Source organism: Marmota monax, unplaced genomic scaffold, assembly GCF_021218885.2.
Source record: "Marmota monax isolate L192 unplaced genomic scaffold, Marmota_monax_Labrador192_F-V1.1 WCK01_AAM20220418_F8-fsc00063, whole genome shotgun sequence".
Classification (NCBI taxonomy): domain Eukaryota; kingdom Metazoa; phylum Chordata; class Mammalia; order Rodentia; family Sciuridae; genus Marmota; species Marmota monax.
Window position 1 is genome coordinate 2,708,175 of NW_026693726.1, and position 15,824 is coordinate 2,723,998.

General features: G+C 42.1%; 1 protein-coding gene across 1 annotated transcript in view; it reads right to left on the minus strand.

The window, feature by feature from the left end:
* Positions 1–15,165, minus strand: part of Rdh10 (retinol dehydrogenase 10) — a 28,597-nt gene extending 13,432 nt beyond the window's left edge. Inside the window, exons 1-2 of the mRNA XM_046460544.2 lie at positions 14,123–15,165; positions 12,314–12,549 (exon numbers count right to left, since the gene is read on the minus strand). Of these exons, the coding sequence (XP_046316500.1) occupies positions 12,314–12,549; positions 14,123–14,411 (525 nt within the window). The 5' untranslated portion in view covers positions 14,412–15,165. The remainder of the gene's footprint in view (positions 1–12,313; positions 12,550–14,122) is intronic.
* Between the last annotated feature and the right edge of the window lie 659 nt (positions 15,166–15,824).

Below are 15,824 nucleotides of genomic sequence, written 5' to 3' on the forward strand. Positions count from 1 at the left end.
TAAGTATAGCAAGACTATGTGGAACCATTTCCTCAGTCATCCAACAATTATGAATGTTCCTGATGTGCCAGGCACTAGGCTGGAAGGGATCCACAGCAACACCTGCAAGGTCCCTGACCTCCCACAAATTAATTCCAGAAGTTTATTTTGGTCCTGGGCAGGAAGAACAACCCTTCACGATCCCTACCTTCTGCCATGCTGCTCATGGCTACGGGCGCAGCAACTAGGGAAAGTAGTGAGCAAAAGAGCACCTGGACTCACTCTTTTGAGATACTGGACCTTAATCCAAATTTAAAACAAAAATGTAGATAAGGGTGGGGTCCAGGGTGCAGGATCTGACATTTTCCTCATGTACCATCTTTTTTTAATTTTTTTGTAGTGGGAATTGAACCCAGGGGCTCTTCACCACTGATCTATGTACCCCACCCCTTTTTATTTTGAGATAGGGTCTCCCTAAGTTGCTGAGGCTGGCCTAGAACTTGCAATCCTCCTGCCACGGCTTCCCAAGCCGCTGGGATTACAGGTATGTGCAACCATACCTGGCACATATACGGGATTCCTATAGGGCTGGTTTACTCAGGGAAAAATAGGGGGAGGTATTGAGAAAGTAGAAAGGAAAAGAAGTGTGGAAGAGCTGTTTCTCTTCAAACATTGATGTGCATAGGAATTGCTTGGAATGTGACCAAATGCAGATACTGATTCAGAAGGTTTGGAAGGGGGCCAGAGCCTTTCTTTCTAATATGACCCCAGGTGGTATTGCTGCTACTGCTGCTGCTGCTGCTACTCTGGACCACAGGCCAAGAACAGGGTTCTAAAATGAGTGTGTGTGGGGGGGAAAATCTGTCTACTCCAAATCTCAAGTGGCTTCAGATCAATTTCTCCTCAAAATTCAGCAAAATGGCAGAACAATCTTCACATCTCTCTTCTTGCTGCCCCTTGACCTCCATTATGGTGATTATTAAGTCAAGAGCCCTCAGCACTTTGTATGAACAACTGTGAGAACTTGTGGACTGTCTGTGTATTTGTCTTGGATCCACTTTTAGCACTAGCAAGCTTTCAAAGAGAGCTCAGGACTTCAAAATCCTCTCCCTCTCATCCACAGCTTTGAAGACAACGTAGACCCCGTCTGCCTCAGCACCTCCCTCTTTCACCTTTCCCTGGGCAAGTGAACCACAGAAACTTTCACACTTTGGCAAGTCTGTGAGAAAATCCTACCTAGAAAAACATTACCCCTTTATAAATCAGATGTTTGGGTTAAGCTTGGACTTGTTATCAACCATCTCAAACTGCAGAATTTTGAAAATCCATGGTTAACATCTCAAAAGGGGAAGCTTATGAAGCTTTCTGAAATTCTGATCCCCTAAGATTATTATATAACAGAATAAAGGTTTAACATTTTCCAGGAGATAAGGCAACAAAACAAGCTAAACTAAAACCACAGTGTTATTGAAATTTTGGTCCCAAGTACTTATGCAACTTTATGCAGCCAGTCCTTGTAGAAGATCCCTTTCCATTGCCTACCTTCTCAGGTCCAATTTACCAATGCTAACACCCACAATAGGAAGAAAGGGAAGGAGGCTGGATGACAAAGGATGTACTATATTGGCTACCTCGAATACAGTCATGGAAAATTACAGAAAAGGCTCAGAAAAAAACCTCTGAGTTGAGATTTGGTAATAAAAGTCTAGTGTGGCATTGATTCTTCAGGCTAGAATTTTACATGCTTGTCTAATTTATAGAGCAAACTTTCTGGGGATATTAAGCTAGAGTTAATCAGTTATTGCTAAGCTAACCATGCCAATAAAAAAAAAAATCAACATTTGAAGATTAATTCTTACATTATACCACAGGGCAAAAACCATAAGTGACTCATTGGAAAATTTACTATACCAGGAGCTTTGAACAAGTAGCCCAGGTAGGTATTTGTACACGTTCTGACCTGAAGCCCCAGGCTGAGGGTCTAGGTCCTAGCTTCTTCCTTCCCTGGTGGTGACCTTACAGAAGTTTCAGGACCTCTTATCCATAAAAATGGGATAATACTTAATTCAAAGTTTCTGTGAAGCTCAAATGAGAGAAAAGTGCTTTGTAAATTTAAGTGTTACATAAAAAGTATAGTAAATGTACACAAGGCTCATTAAGCATATATTTACAGGCTATTTTAATTCTAATTGCTATCTATTTTTGGATAGGTTGTTTCCTTCTTTAAGTTCCTGCAGTTCCTGGTTCTTACTATGTATATCTTCCAATCCTTTCTTCCCTCCACACAGAGCCTGACCATACTTCCGGTTAAAACTTAGTATAGGATCACGAAAAAAAAAAAAAAAGACTTGAGAGCATGTTGCTAAGCAGTTGCTTCAGCCACCTCACTCCTTTCTTCCAGAATCCTTGATGATGCTAGGAAACAACACTTACCAGTCACACCTCCTTCCTAACCCTTTTCTCTACTAGCAGAGAACAACAATTTAAGTTATGAATCAAAATTCATGAAGAAGTATCCAGTAAATGTAGAAATACTACAAATAAAAATTATTTTAAAACAATTACACTTTATGTCCCGACCCCCCACCCCCCGCCAGAGATTGCAGAACTGACCCCCTTTAAAAAAAAAAAAATCCTTGAGAAATCAGTAGGGGGCAGTATGTTAATCACAATTTGCAGGTGGGAAAATTCAGGCTTTGAATTTTAAGTTTCACTTGTCCTCAAAATACCTATGTGTTTACACAAGTTACACCACAAATATTTTCCCAGTTACACTGATTTGGGAAGTGTTATTTTGAGCCCCATTGCTTAGAATATCACTAAGAAGATGAAACTTGTTAATATTCAAAAATCCCAGTATGAAGGTATTTAAAGGAGAGGCAAGAAATTCATATTTTATGCAAGTAGCAAATAAGAGAGAAACACTTGTGACTTCCCCAGACCAAAAAAAAAAAACAATGTTTAACACCACTGGTGCCTTTCCCGAATCTTTGTGTGATCTTTGAAAGTTTCACAGACCAAGTAATGTTTTGTTTCCAAAAGTGAATTCACTGTAAGTGGCTTGTCATTGTAAGGGGCTAATTTGACAGCACTCAAGGTTTCCACAGTAATTGCCCTTGGTTGTTAAATATTCTAGCAGCATTTGCTGCAGTGTTGAAAGTTTTATGATCATTATGAGAGGATATTCATTTTTTCCCCCCTGTGGCTCACTTAATTTTAGTTTCAGAGCATTTAGGAAAATGGTCTCTGACAGGTGTGAACTTCGGTTTTAAGAGAATTGACAAATAAAGTAAAAAAGAAAAAAAAGAGTAGGCCACGTTGGAAAAAAGACTTTGGCATTCCCACAGGTGAAAAGCTGTACCCTCTGGAGCAGAGCTGGGGAACCTGCATAAATCCAGGTGACTGGGACTGGTTGGCCAGGTATATTATGTAAACACGGTGAAATCCCGAGGCCATGCTCTGCCAATCTATTTCTCAACAACGGTCTCTTAACAGGGTGTTAAGACACAATACAGGGTCATTTTCTAATGCTACCCTATTACAGACCAGCAGTTATGTTCTACCTACCTACTCTATATTTTCAAAGAATCAAAAGCATCTGTCTGTTGAGTTATTTCCCAACTATGCTTCCATGGGCCTCAGCCTGAAAGGAGTTTCTAGGTCAGTTGACAGAAACTAAAAGAAGGGATAGGTCTTTGAATAGCTAACTTACTACACTAACTTCTGAGATAAGAAACAACTAATTAAACCAAGAGAGATTAACACATTTTAATCTGATCCTTGGAATTACAGGCTCAAAACATGGGACTTATATTTTCATTCAACAGAGGCAGGGAATAGTTCCCCATTTCTTAATCTTTGGAAATTTTGTCATACTCCAAAGATTAGTTACAAAGGGCCCTTTCTCTTAGGAAAATACTGGGTGTGTGTAAGAAATGAGATGCAAAACCACCCTGCGAGTACACCCCCTAGTGGAACTTCAGCATAGTACAGTTTGGGGGTCCAAAAACATTCTAGGTACAGGTTGAGTACCCCTTATCCAAAATGCTTGGGACCCAAAGTGTTTTGGATATTGTAATATTTGTATCTACATAATGAGATGCCTTGGGGATGGGATCAATTCTAATTACAAAAAGCATTTATGTTTCATAATACCTTATATAACAGGAAGGTAATTTTATACATTATATTTAGTATGTCTACATTTTGACTGACCCCATCATGTGAGCTCAGGTGTGGAATTTTCTACTTCAGAAATCATGTTGGTACTCAAAAACTTTCAGATTTTGGCGTGTTTAAGATTTCAGCTGGGCATGGTGGTGCATGCCTGTAATCCCAGCAACTCAAGAGGCTGAGGCAGGAGGATTGCAAAGCCAGCCTCAGCAACTTAGTGATGCCCTAAGCAACTTAGTATGACCCTGTCTCCAAAAAAAAAAAAAAAAGGAATGGGGATGTGACTCAGTGGTAAAGCACCTTGGATTCAATTTCCAGTACCCCCCACAAAAAAAGATAGCAGATGTTTGGATTAGTGATGTTCAACATGTCTATAGGACTTAGACCTACTTAAGTATACTTTCCCAGCTCTAGTGGCTATGACTGTACCATAATCACATGTCTTCTACTTATTAAATATAGTGAAACACAAAGCAAATAGACAAATCACGGCATCTATACATTTATATAGGCAGATATCTAGATTAGACAGAGGCAAACTGGTGACTTATCACAAACGAGGGAGGCTTAATTTTAGTTTCTGAAAAAACTAAGAAATTTTAGGTGAATCTGTTATTAATTATTCCTTAACTTGAAAAACAATTAAATAAAAAAAGGAGTTTCCTACCAAAAATTCAATTCTCAAGTAAGGTTATTAAATTGCTTGAAAATAATTTTCTCAGACTGCCACTATCTGTTCACTAGTTATTAAATAAATTTACTGGAACTTGGCAAAGATCTTGAAAATCTGAAAAGTGATTAGCGTAAAAACAAATTTAAGGGAAGAGAATGAATTGAGAGAAGGTGAGCAGTTATATCTAGCCATATGGTTTGTAGCTCTTGTTTAGGTTTCAGGGACCGAGTCCTGCAATGAATGGCTAAAGACTGCTACCGCACTCTCCATTCAGTCTTTTTGAAAAAGCTACTCAATGTTACATTAGAATAGGTTAAAGAATACTTGCATTTTGACATGTCCTATAGATTAATTTCTACCTGGTCAGATAATGGATAAAGTCCTGAATAGAGAAATAAGGAAGGACTAGGCATGGTAATAAAGGCATGAATTCTAGCAACTCAAGAGCCTGAGGCAGGAGGATCACAAGTTTGATGCCAGTTTCAGCAACTTAGCAAGACCTTGTCTCAAATAAAACAAGGGCTGAAGATATAACTCAGAGGTTCAGTGCTCCTGAGTTCAATCACTAATACCAGTAAAAGAAAAGGAGAAAAAAGAAAAAAAAATAACAAGAGAAGAAAGAACAAATACGACTTTGCTTTCAGGAATGGAGACAAATAGCCCCTGTCATTCCATGATCAAAGAAGAAGGGACTAATCCTTGAATCTAGGATTTGATGATTATTTTATAGGGGCTACCACCTTAATATATAAAGTTACTATCAAGTCAACATGAAAATACTTGCAATTTGTGTTTTTCTTTTGCAGGAGTGATATACTTTTTTTTGTACTAATCAACTTCTGTAGTCTCCAAATAAAATGGGACTCAAATGGCAGAGTAGCCAGCCAAAGGTTCTTCCATGAAGCATGAGAACAGAGGGCTCTCTCGGGGCACAGTAAAGAGCAGCCTGGCTGGAGTTTATAGTACAGCAGGGGCTGTAATAGGTGCTGAGTTGGGAAGGCAGGTGAAATTCAGCTTTGAAAGGCCCAAGATGCCATGCTAATGAGCTGGACTGTGAGTCATGTGGTCACACAAGGGTTTCAAGCAGGCATATAGCAAACTCAGCTCTACTTAGATAACCCTGGATTGAAGAGCAAAAAATGGGAACAGAGAAAGAAGTTAAGAGGCTCTGAGTCTAGGCGAGAGGTGATGGAGGTACACATGAAGGGGTGGGAATGGAAAGAAGGGGATTAGTTAAAGTCCATGGTGGCGAGAGAGAACAGTCAGGATTTGGTGACCCACATAGAGAACTGAAGATTATGCAGATGTTCTCAAGCCTCCTGACTGACCAACTGGGGAATGCAAGAAGGGGCAAAGAGTTTAGTATTGTGACATGCTGATTTCACGCAGTTAGGAAGAGGTGTACAGAGACAACTGGTCCGAGCACACAATCCTAAAGAGCCAACATTCCAAAGGTGGGGAGGCCAAGAGGACTGGGAAGGCAGAGAGAGGAACAGAAAGGTGTCTCTTCATGGAAACTAAAGCACTCAAGCTGCACACTGCATTTGGCAATGAGGGAGCACCACAATCTATTCATATAGCTTAGAAATGATGGCATTGGTTACTCTGCAGTATTTTCCAAACAACTGAGATAACTAGACAGATTAGAACACAGATCAAACACGTGGGGAAGTTTCTCATAGGATTTAATGTCTGGTTCCCTACTCACACTAATTTCGTAAAGAGATACTTTTCCATGCTGTGGATTTTGATTTCTAGTACAAAAGATTAGGGCCAGGCAAAAATTATTATTATTACATCAAGTTACTGATGTAACACATCAAACATAGAAACTAAAGTTCAATAAACATGTGATCCTTGTTTGTGTATACAGATAAATGGTCCCAGCTATCCAGGCAGTTACCATCAACAGAGATTCTTTTCCTGTTTTTGACTATAATCAAGAATTAATAAGACAAACTATGCCAATTTACAACCTGGTTCAAGAATTAAAAGTCTTTATTTTGAAAGCTCAAATATTTTTATGCATGTGACATTTACTTAATGACAGAAACCAGTTCTAGAGCAGACTTTAAAAATAGGCCATAAATTCTAAGTTTTTAGTATCTACATTAATAACATCCTATAGGGAAACAATATTATATAAAATGTTTTAGTCTTAAAATTCTTAATATTATGGTATGGAGGAGCAACCATCAAACAAATATTTTATATGAATATTTTAGAAATGATTTTTTAAACATTTTAAACCTAAGGGGGCTTGGAAAAAAAATAAACAAAAACAAAACTAGCTTCTCTAACCAGAAAAAAGAGGAATACAGTATGTGAGATTAAAAACCAGTAAATCACATAAGAACTTAAACATTAACGATTAGGGACCATCCATGAGATATTAGGTACAATGGTAGCACTAATGCATTTAAGTGCTACATTACTCAGATCTAGCTGGTGGGCTTTTACTTTTCCTGGATGGATTTTAACTAAATAGACTTTAGACATTTGGATATAGATAAATGCCTAATTCAGTAATTAGTATTTTAAAACTGTGAAACCTTTTAAGTTAAGTGGTCTATTAATTAACTACCAATTATCTTGTCTGACTAACATATCAATAGAAGTAAATTACCTACTAGCTATTTGACAGATTTAGTCCTTTACCATGCAAAATTTCTTCAGAACATAAAAGGCCTAGAGTTAAATGCTTTTGCTTCCCCCTTTTGGTTAATCAGGGATCAATGTGCTGCTCACGTATAAAGGCCAAATGCAGCTCTTTGATTGAAAGGATCTACAGATAAACTTTGGCTTTTAGAAATAGCAACCAAGATTCTATACCCACTCTGAAAAAAACATCAAGTGAAGCAATGTTAATATTTGGAGGGGAACCATAGGATTGCAGTTACTGAATAGAGATCACCTTTCCATATTTCAAAGTTGAACGCAGAGGTATTTTCAAGGGTTTTTTTTTTTCTTTTACTTTTTTCTTTTTTTTTTTTTTTTTTTTGCATTTTAGCAAGATAGAGAGCCTATGTGAATGATTTCTATGCTAGTGTTAAAGTGCATTTGTTCTCCACAGCCTTCTCCTAACTATGTGTTTCACAGATTATGCACACCAAAGCCTACCCCATATCTATCACTTCTTGACTGGTGACCAAAAGAAGATTCCTGGGAAATCTGGTAGTAGAACAACACTAAAAGGTGAAGTGCCACAGCAGACTGCAGACTTGTGCAGAACAATGTGGTAGGGGTCCTCTCCTTGAGGCCTAGTTATTGGGAAAAAATGATTGGTTGGTATTATTCAATTGGAGCTTGATTCAAATTGGCATATCAAGAGCAGCTTTCTCAAAGTCCTCAGCCTCACACCTATGAACAGAGTTAACACACTACTGTAAAATTGAGCATACAGGTGGGGCAGGACGACTGGAAAAGTCACAAGTCAGTAGGAAACAAAAGGAGATACAAATAGTGGATGTGGACTAGAGTTAAATGCTTTAAGTATCAGCTTGAGTTAGTTCAACATAATACTTACCTTTTGAAAATTCACTGCAATAGACACACATGAGCATTCTCTAAATAGGTTATTTTCTAAATATGTCAGCAGAAGCCTATTATGTATTATTGAATATTTATTGAGTGACTTAAGAATAAAGTTCTGTTTCAGGCAGAAGAAAACAAACAGATGAATACAACCAACTACCTTCAGACAACTTGCTGTCTACTTTGGGATATAGGGCACAACGTAGACAAAATTATGCCAAAAATCCATACTATGCACCAAAGGATGGCAATGACAACAAATGCTATCAAACAACAACAACCAACAACAAACACCCAGGGAAAGAAAAGTCTTATGTGAGTCATTTAAGTGCAGTTTCCTTGGAAAGTAAGGGGTTGGACCAGATGGTCTCTAAGGATCCTTTAGCTCTGATATCCAAGAATGCCAGGAAGGGCTACAGTGGGGAGGGAAGGGTAGGCTGACAACTTGGACTAGACTTTAAAAGGCACAGGGAGTAGAGGAAGAGGCAATTCCAGGCAGCGAGACCAGTATAAGGAATGGTTTGGAAGTGGGAGCATCCACAGCTTTTCAGTGAAAGTCGACATGGTCTTCTATTTCACCGTTCATAACTTTAACTCTGAATCAGGATCAACATACTATTTGTTATTCTACGAAAACAGACATTAACTGCTACTTAAAAGTCTGGCTCAAGATGATCTATTCAAATAATTGAACAAGCTCTTTGCTCAGCTGACGTACTTAAAAATGTATAAGGGAATTTTTTTTTTCCCTCACCCAAACACAGTAAAAAGATATAATCATTATTTTTTCTGGAAGGAAGACAACACAAGTCAGGCCAACACATCTTTGAAAAATCATCACTAACATTTTTGCTTAAGAGTACTACTGGAAGGAAAGTACTCTCAACAGTACTACTTAACCTTCCCACCCAAATCACTGTAAAAATTATAATAATTTAAATTTTAGTTGCAAATTTTCAATTTCTTCTCAAAAGGTTTTAAGTCTCAGCAAGAAGTCAGAAATTCCAACTCTAAAATGAATTTTCTGACTCAATATTGAAAATAATTCTTAAGTTTAGATGCTTAGGGGAAAAACAGCTGGAGAATTTAGGAGCCTCCCATATTTTAATATGAAGTGACATCATTACCACCAAGGCTTCCAAGAACTCCCTAAATTGTGTGGTTAAACAACATCTTGAGGCACAGTGAGGATGCTAGAAAGGTGCTGTGTTCCTCCTTGGTATACAGATTCAGTTCCAGAATAATCTTTCCACTAGAGATGTGATTCAATTTCCTCCTTATGTTAGAAAGTAGACTAGGCACGGTGGCTCACATGCCTGTAATCCCAGTGGCTGGGGAGGCGGAAACAGGAGGATTACAAGTTCAAAGCCAGCTTCAGCAATTTAGCAAGACCCTAAAGCAACTTAGTGAGACCGTCTCGAAATAGAAAATAAAAAGGGTGGGGATAGGGATGTGTCTCAGTGGTCAAGCACTCCTGGGTTCAATCCCTTGTACCGGAAAAAAAAAAAAAAGTAACCTAATCTTAGAAGTACAGTATATTATCTGGGCATGGTGGCACATACCTATAATCCCAGCTACTGAGGAGGTTGAGGCAGGGGGATTAGAAGGTTGAGGCTAGCCTAGGCAATTTAGAACTTATCTCAAAATAAAATTTGAAAGTAGCTGGGGATGTAGAGAAAAAGAAAAATACAATATTTCAATTTATGTGCATTTCTAAAACTGAGGCTATGGATTTTCTGAGCCTAACACATTAGCACTCATTTTATAGTATGTCTAGGGAAGACAAGATGCTCTCCTGTTACAAATATTTTTTCACCTAAGACTATATGGGGTTTCTTTAAAAATCTGGTTACATTCAGATGAGGTGGTACTTGCCTGTAATCCTAGCGGTTGAGAAACTGAGGCAGGAGAATTGCAAATTCAAGGGCAGCCTCTGTAATTTAAGGAGACCTTAAGTAACTTAGTGTGATCCTGGTTTTTTTTTTTTTTTTTGGTGGTGGTGCTGGGGATTGAACCCAGGGCCTTGTGCATACAAGGCAAGCACTGTACCAACTGAGCTATATCCCCAGCCCGAGATCCTGTCTTAAAATAAAAAAGAGATGGGAATGTAGTTCAGTGGTTAAGTGCCCCTGAGTTTAATCCCTGGTACCCAAAGTCTGATTACATTTGAAATTTTGCAAGTCAACAAAATAATCAGAGAACAGTCAGGAAGGTGAAACTTCAGAGTATTTGGTGTAGGTGAAAGTTAGGAAATCTTGCATCATCTCAGTCAAAGGTTATTGGAAAAAAAACAATTCCCAGTTGCCTGTGGTGCACACTATGCTACTGACAGCTGTGTATCTGTTTAAGGATGATGCATTGACTGAAACCAACACAGTTTCTACGGCAGCTTCACTTTTACCATTCTTCAAATATGGAAACTACATTACACCTGCAATTTATGTCTGTCTTTTGTTTCAAATAGCAGTTTTTTGTTTTAGTCAGAATTATAATCATACAAGATTCTTGATAGAGTATACTGCTAAGTTTATTTAGTTGGACTAGCATTTACTCACCTAAACCACCCCTTTGATACTGCTGCCAGAAAAAAACAAAACCAAAAAAACACCTTAAATTCAGCTCCCCATACCCACTGCACATAACACACACCGACATGCATGTACACACAGGGCACATTCACATTTCCCTAAACTTTATCTTCTTACTCATTCGAAACATGGACATGAGTTAGCTCAGGTTATTCATATGTTCATTTCTAGAGGTTCTGAAAGGAAATGAAGCTCATGTTTAAAAATAAAACATCAAAATAAGCTTCTTCCAGGATCAGAGAATAGACTTGCTATTGGATAAGCAACATGTAAATAAGTACTTCTAAAGCCAGATTAAGTTTTTAAGCGTTGCTAAAAAATTAAGGGGTTTATTGTGACCTATTTAGAAATAGTTCTTTGTTGTGTTCTAATAGAAGACTAATCTACCCGTGGAAAATAATATAAAACCCTATCTCCTTATCCCCCTACTTATTTTATTATTATTATTATTATTTTTTGCAGTGCTAGGGATCAAACCAAGCCCAACATGTGCTAGTGTTCTACCACTGAGCTATACTCCCAGCCCTCTCTACCTCTTCTTTATTGGATTCAACCTATCTACAAAAGGGAAAATACTATGAAGAAAAAAAGCATAGTGGGTCAACAGTGCACAGAATTACAGAGGAGAGCTTCACATCTGCCTTTATTAAAGATAATCCAGCTGAAAAGTTATGGTTACTTTGTCCCTCCAAGCAGACAGCCCCCTCCCCCCCACCAATTCCTAGATGCTACAGTAGCTCTGCTGGCTAGAAGTTCACATTGTTGAAGTCCACAGCTCAACAGGTCTCATGATGCCCTCCCCACTCTGTGGTCCTATCAAGGTGACTTCTGTTCTCATTTGAGAAATTTTTCCAAGCTGAAAAAGTCCTGAGATGTCCTCCAACAGGACAATGATATGGATCCTGGTGAAGATAAGTGATGGCCAGGGTGGCCTGATCACTCCCAGTGGACCACAAATGCTGATCTCAGAATCTTTGGCACTTTCTAAAATGTGGCTGAGCAGTAATTTGGAAGCCTAAACCCTGACTTTAGGAATTCATAAGAACAACCAATGTTTTATAAACTCTGTGGAAAGTAAAATAAACAAACCCAGGGTTTTATACTCTCTCTTGTTATTTTTATGGCAATTTTTCAAACTAGTTCACAATGTTAAGTCTTTTACCCTCTCAAGAAATACTGAATTTGGGGGAGAGGAGAAAGTAATGATTTAATAGTAACCAACATACAATGAAATTCACCATGGGGGAATAACTCATTAGGAGGCTCGGTGATGGGAGTACAGGTGGCTTTCAAGCTGGCACTGAGATCTCTATCCTTCTCAAAGAGGGCCCAGGACTTAAAAAAAAAAAAAAAGGTTTATATTTACCCAGAAGTGTGCATGGCAATTGACCATCATCGTTCTCTCAATGAGCTCATCAGGACATTCCAGAAGGTGATGTCCAGAGACCACGCCAGCATTATTGACCAGGACTGAGACTTCACCAACCTCTTTGCGGACCCTTTCAGCGGTCAAGTAGACATTTTCCCTTTTCCCCACATCACAGGTGTAGGTAAAAACCTGCAAGTTACAGTGGGGCAGAATTTCTTCCTCACCATTCCCAGCTGTCCTCAGAAGTCCAGATGAGGGGGAGAAAATGGAACAGAGAAGGAGGTACAGAAAGTGAGTCACATGGCAATCAGTAGGACAAAGATCACACAAAACAAAAGTACTACAGTGAGCTTCAAATTTCTGACACCACAAGGCTTGCCAATGACTGAACTTACAGCTGCTTTCCTCCCCCCAGTCTTTGGAAATTGCAGCAATTTACTGGATAACTTTGCTTAGGGGAAAGTCATGTAATTGTGACAAGCCCAAAACAAGTAGACCACATGGGATCAGCTTGCTGGAGCTAAAGACACCTGCAAAGAACAGATCTCAGCCCAGAGAATAACACACATACACATTACACATTCCTATTTTGGGGGGGTGGGAGGGGGAGCTGGGGGAAACTGACCAGAAATAGCTCTTAATATTCAGTATGAGCACCATCAAAATAGAAATTCACTTTAAAGTTCATAAATCAAAGCTGTAAATAATAATCTGAATTCATCCATAGGCAAAAAAATGAATTTAAAGTTTCTCATGAAAAAGTAGGGCCACTGACTTGTTCTTATTGGGGTGGAACATAAATTAATGGGCCACATAAAAACTTGAATGGCTTAAAACAAAATCTCTTCTCTGGAAACCCTTATCTTTTAGGTTTTGGAAGGGAACACACACAATCTGTATTTGCTACCTCTTCACACTAGCATCATTTCCAAATTTAAATCAAGAAAGCAGGTGCCAAGAAGTCTGTAACAAATGATGGACAGAGAGAAAGAGTGGCACTCAAATAAATAAATAAATATTCAATATTTCTCCTGGAAATGAAAACTTCTGTCAAAAAGCAAGAACAATCATCAAATTTTCCTGGACCAATATTTTATGTTTGGTTACAGTTTCCACTTAGGCTTTTTCTTCTTCATTGTCTTCTTCTTAAGTCTCAGATTCAGGTTATACAAAAAATGCAGATTGGGGTGACCAGAAACATGAAAGAAATTTACATGAATTCATGAAGCTGAAATCCTTCAATAACTTTCTCAAGAGGCAGGTCATCTCTCAATCATGATGGGATCTGTAGTAAGTAACTAAAGCACTTACTTATCGCAGGCGAAACAATGTAATTATTTTCTTTTGGCTAAAGTTATAGCGAAACCATCAATACTGCCCTCTTCTAAGGGGTTCAGACGGCAGTAACACATATACAGTCCAGTCTAGGAACAACTTCTCAAAGACGCTTCTGTTTCCCATCATGCGCATGCAAGCAAGAGACATTTCTTAAGGAATTCATCCTGAGGTAACAAGTTCCCTCTGCCTTCCCTAGGCTCAGAGGGTATAGGAAACACCAGAGTCGTCCCCAAAGGGACGGACCTCCTTAAAGGGCTGGGTTTGGCACACTTTCCTTCTTCCAATAGTGCGGTGATCATTCTCTTTTATTAGGGGGTAAATTCCACTCGCTTTCCAAAAGAATGATAGGGTATTCTTTTTCTCTAGAGCGGGGCTGACCATGACAGTGGGATCTGGGGACCTTCCAGGGGAGAGTGCAGGGAGGGGAGAGGTTTTACCCAACAATGCTCGGGCGTGAGTCCGAGTTACCTTGCAGCGCGGCGGCATCAGCTGCCTCCAGGTCACGGTAGATGTGGCGAACCATGCCCGCCGTCTCCTCGTTGCTCTGCGTGTTGATGTCCCAGAGCACCAGCAGCGCCCGGCGCCGGGCGAACTCCAGCGCGAAGAGACGGCCCAGGCCGCTGCCGGCGCCCGTGATAAGGCACACCTGGCCGGCCACGCTCTTCTCCTTGGGCCGCACCAGCCAGCGCGCCGCGGCCAGCACGAACGCCCAGAGCACTTTGAAAGTGACCACGAAGAACTCCACTACGATGTTCATCGCGACGCCCGGGGGCCCGCGCGAGCCCAGAGCCCCTGTCCGCGCCCACCCCGCGCCAGGCACACCAAAGGAGCCCTTGTCAGAGCGGCCGGGACCAGAAGGCTGCACCCCGCGCCTGTCCCCGAGGTGCCCGCCGGACCACAGTGCGCGGCGCCGCTCTCTGCTAGCGCGGTGCTGGGCTCCGCACAGTGGCCCCGGGCTGTGCCCGCAGCGGCTGCCGCCCGGCTCGGCGCCTCCTGCCGGCGGCCGCCCGCCTGTCCCGGAGAGTCCTGCCGGCCGGTCCCGCTGCAGCGGCGGTGACAGCCGTGAGTTAGGCGACGCGCACTGCCCTCATGGCCAAGCTGCCGCCGCCCGAGCGTCCCCGGAGCCGGCGCAGCGGCTCCTTCTCACCCCGGGGAAGGAATGAGCGGTGGAGACCGCACCGGCTGGCCGGCTGCCGCAGGAGTTGTCAACTTGACTCAAGTTGCGAGAGGGTGGGAGAGTGGGGTGCGGGGCAGAGGAGCGCCGGAAAGGGGGGACTCGGTAGGCTCAGGCGAGCGCTGCCCAACGGCTTGCAGCTGCCCCTGCGGTCTCGTGTCCCCCTGCCCTGCACTCCCCGCGGCTGTCACTCGGGTACCGGGCTCCGCAGCACAGCGCCGCTTGCAAGTTGGAGCGCTCCCGGCCAGCTGTGAGCGGGTTCCACGCTCCGCGCTATATAACCCGCGACGGGGAAGAGCCGGCGGCGGCATCGGCTCGGCCCTCCCTCCGCTCGGCCCTCCCCGCCCCCGGGCGCACCCCGCCCCCGGCCCAGCCCCCAGCCCTCCGCCCGTCGTCCGCCGAGCCGCGCGGGGCAGCCCCTCTCACACGGCCGTGGCCGCAGCCTCCAGCTCTCATTGCACCTCCCTTCGCAGCTCACGCCCCCTGCCGTAGGTCGTCCCGGCCTCCGCCTGTCAGGCCGCGCGGTCGGCGGAGCCCCGGCCATCATCCCCTGGCCGTCGCGTCCTCGCTCTTCCCGGTCTTGCCACTTTCGTTAGCCAGGGGACTTCAGACTGCCCCGCCTGAGATCAGGCGCTGCGGAAGACAGCCCTGAAGGCTAGAGGACAACGAGAAGGACCTCGGCAGCGCGGCAAGGCGGGTGCCAGAGTCTGACTATGGGTGGCAGAGAGTTGAGAAGCGGCCAAAAGTGGCTTCGAATCGCTGCTACCTGTGTGGGACATTATCCCAAAGGCTCTCATTTTCCTGGCTGAAATCACCACCCCGGTGGTTACCCACAGCCCTGGTCAGGCGTCTCCCTCCCGTCGAGCGGACCATGGAGTGATGCATGCCGGGGTTTGTAGTTTATTCCCCAGAGGCGTGTTATTTGGTTAATTTACAAGGTGGAAGTCGAGCTAATCCTGTCAACGCAACCTAGGGATTAGGACCCCGAGCAATCAA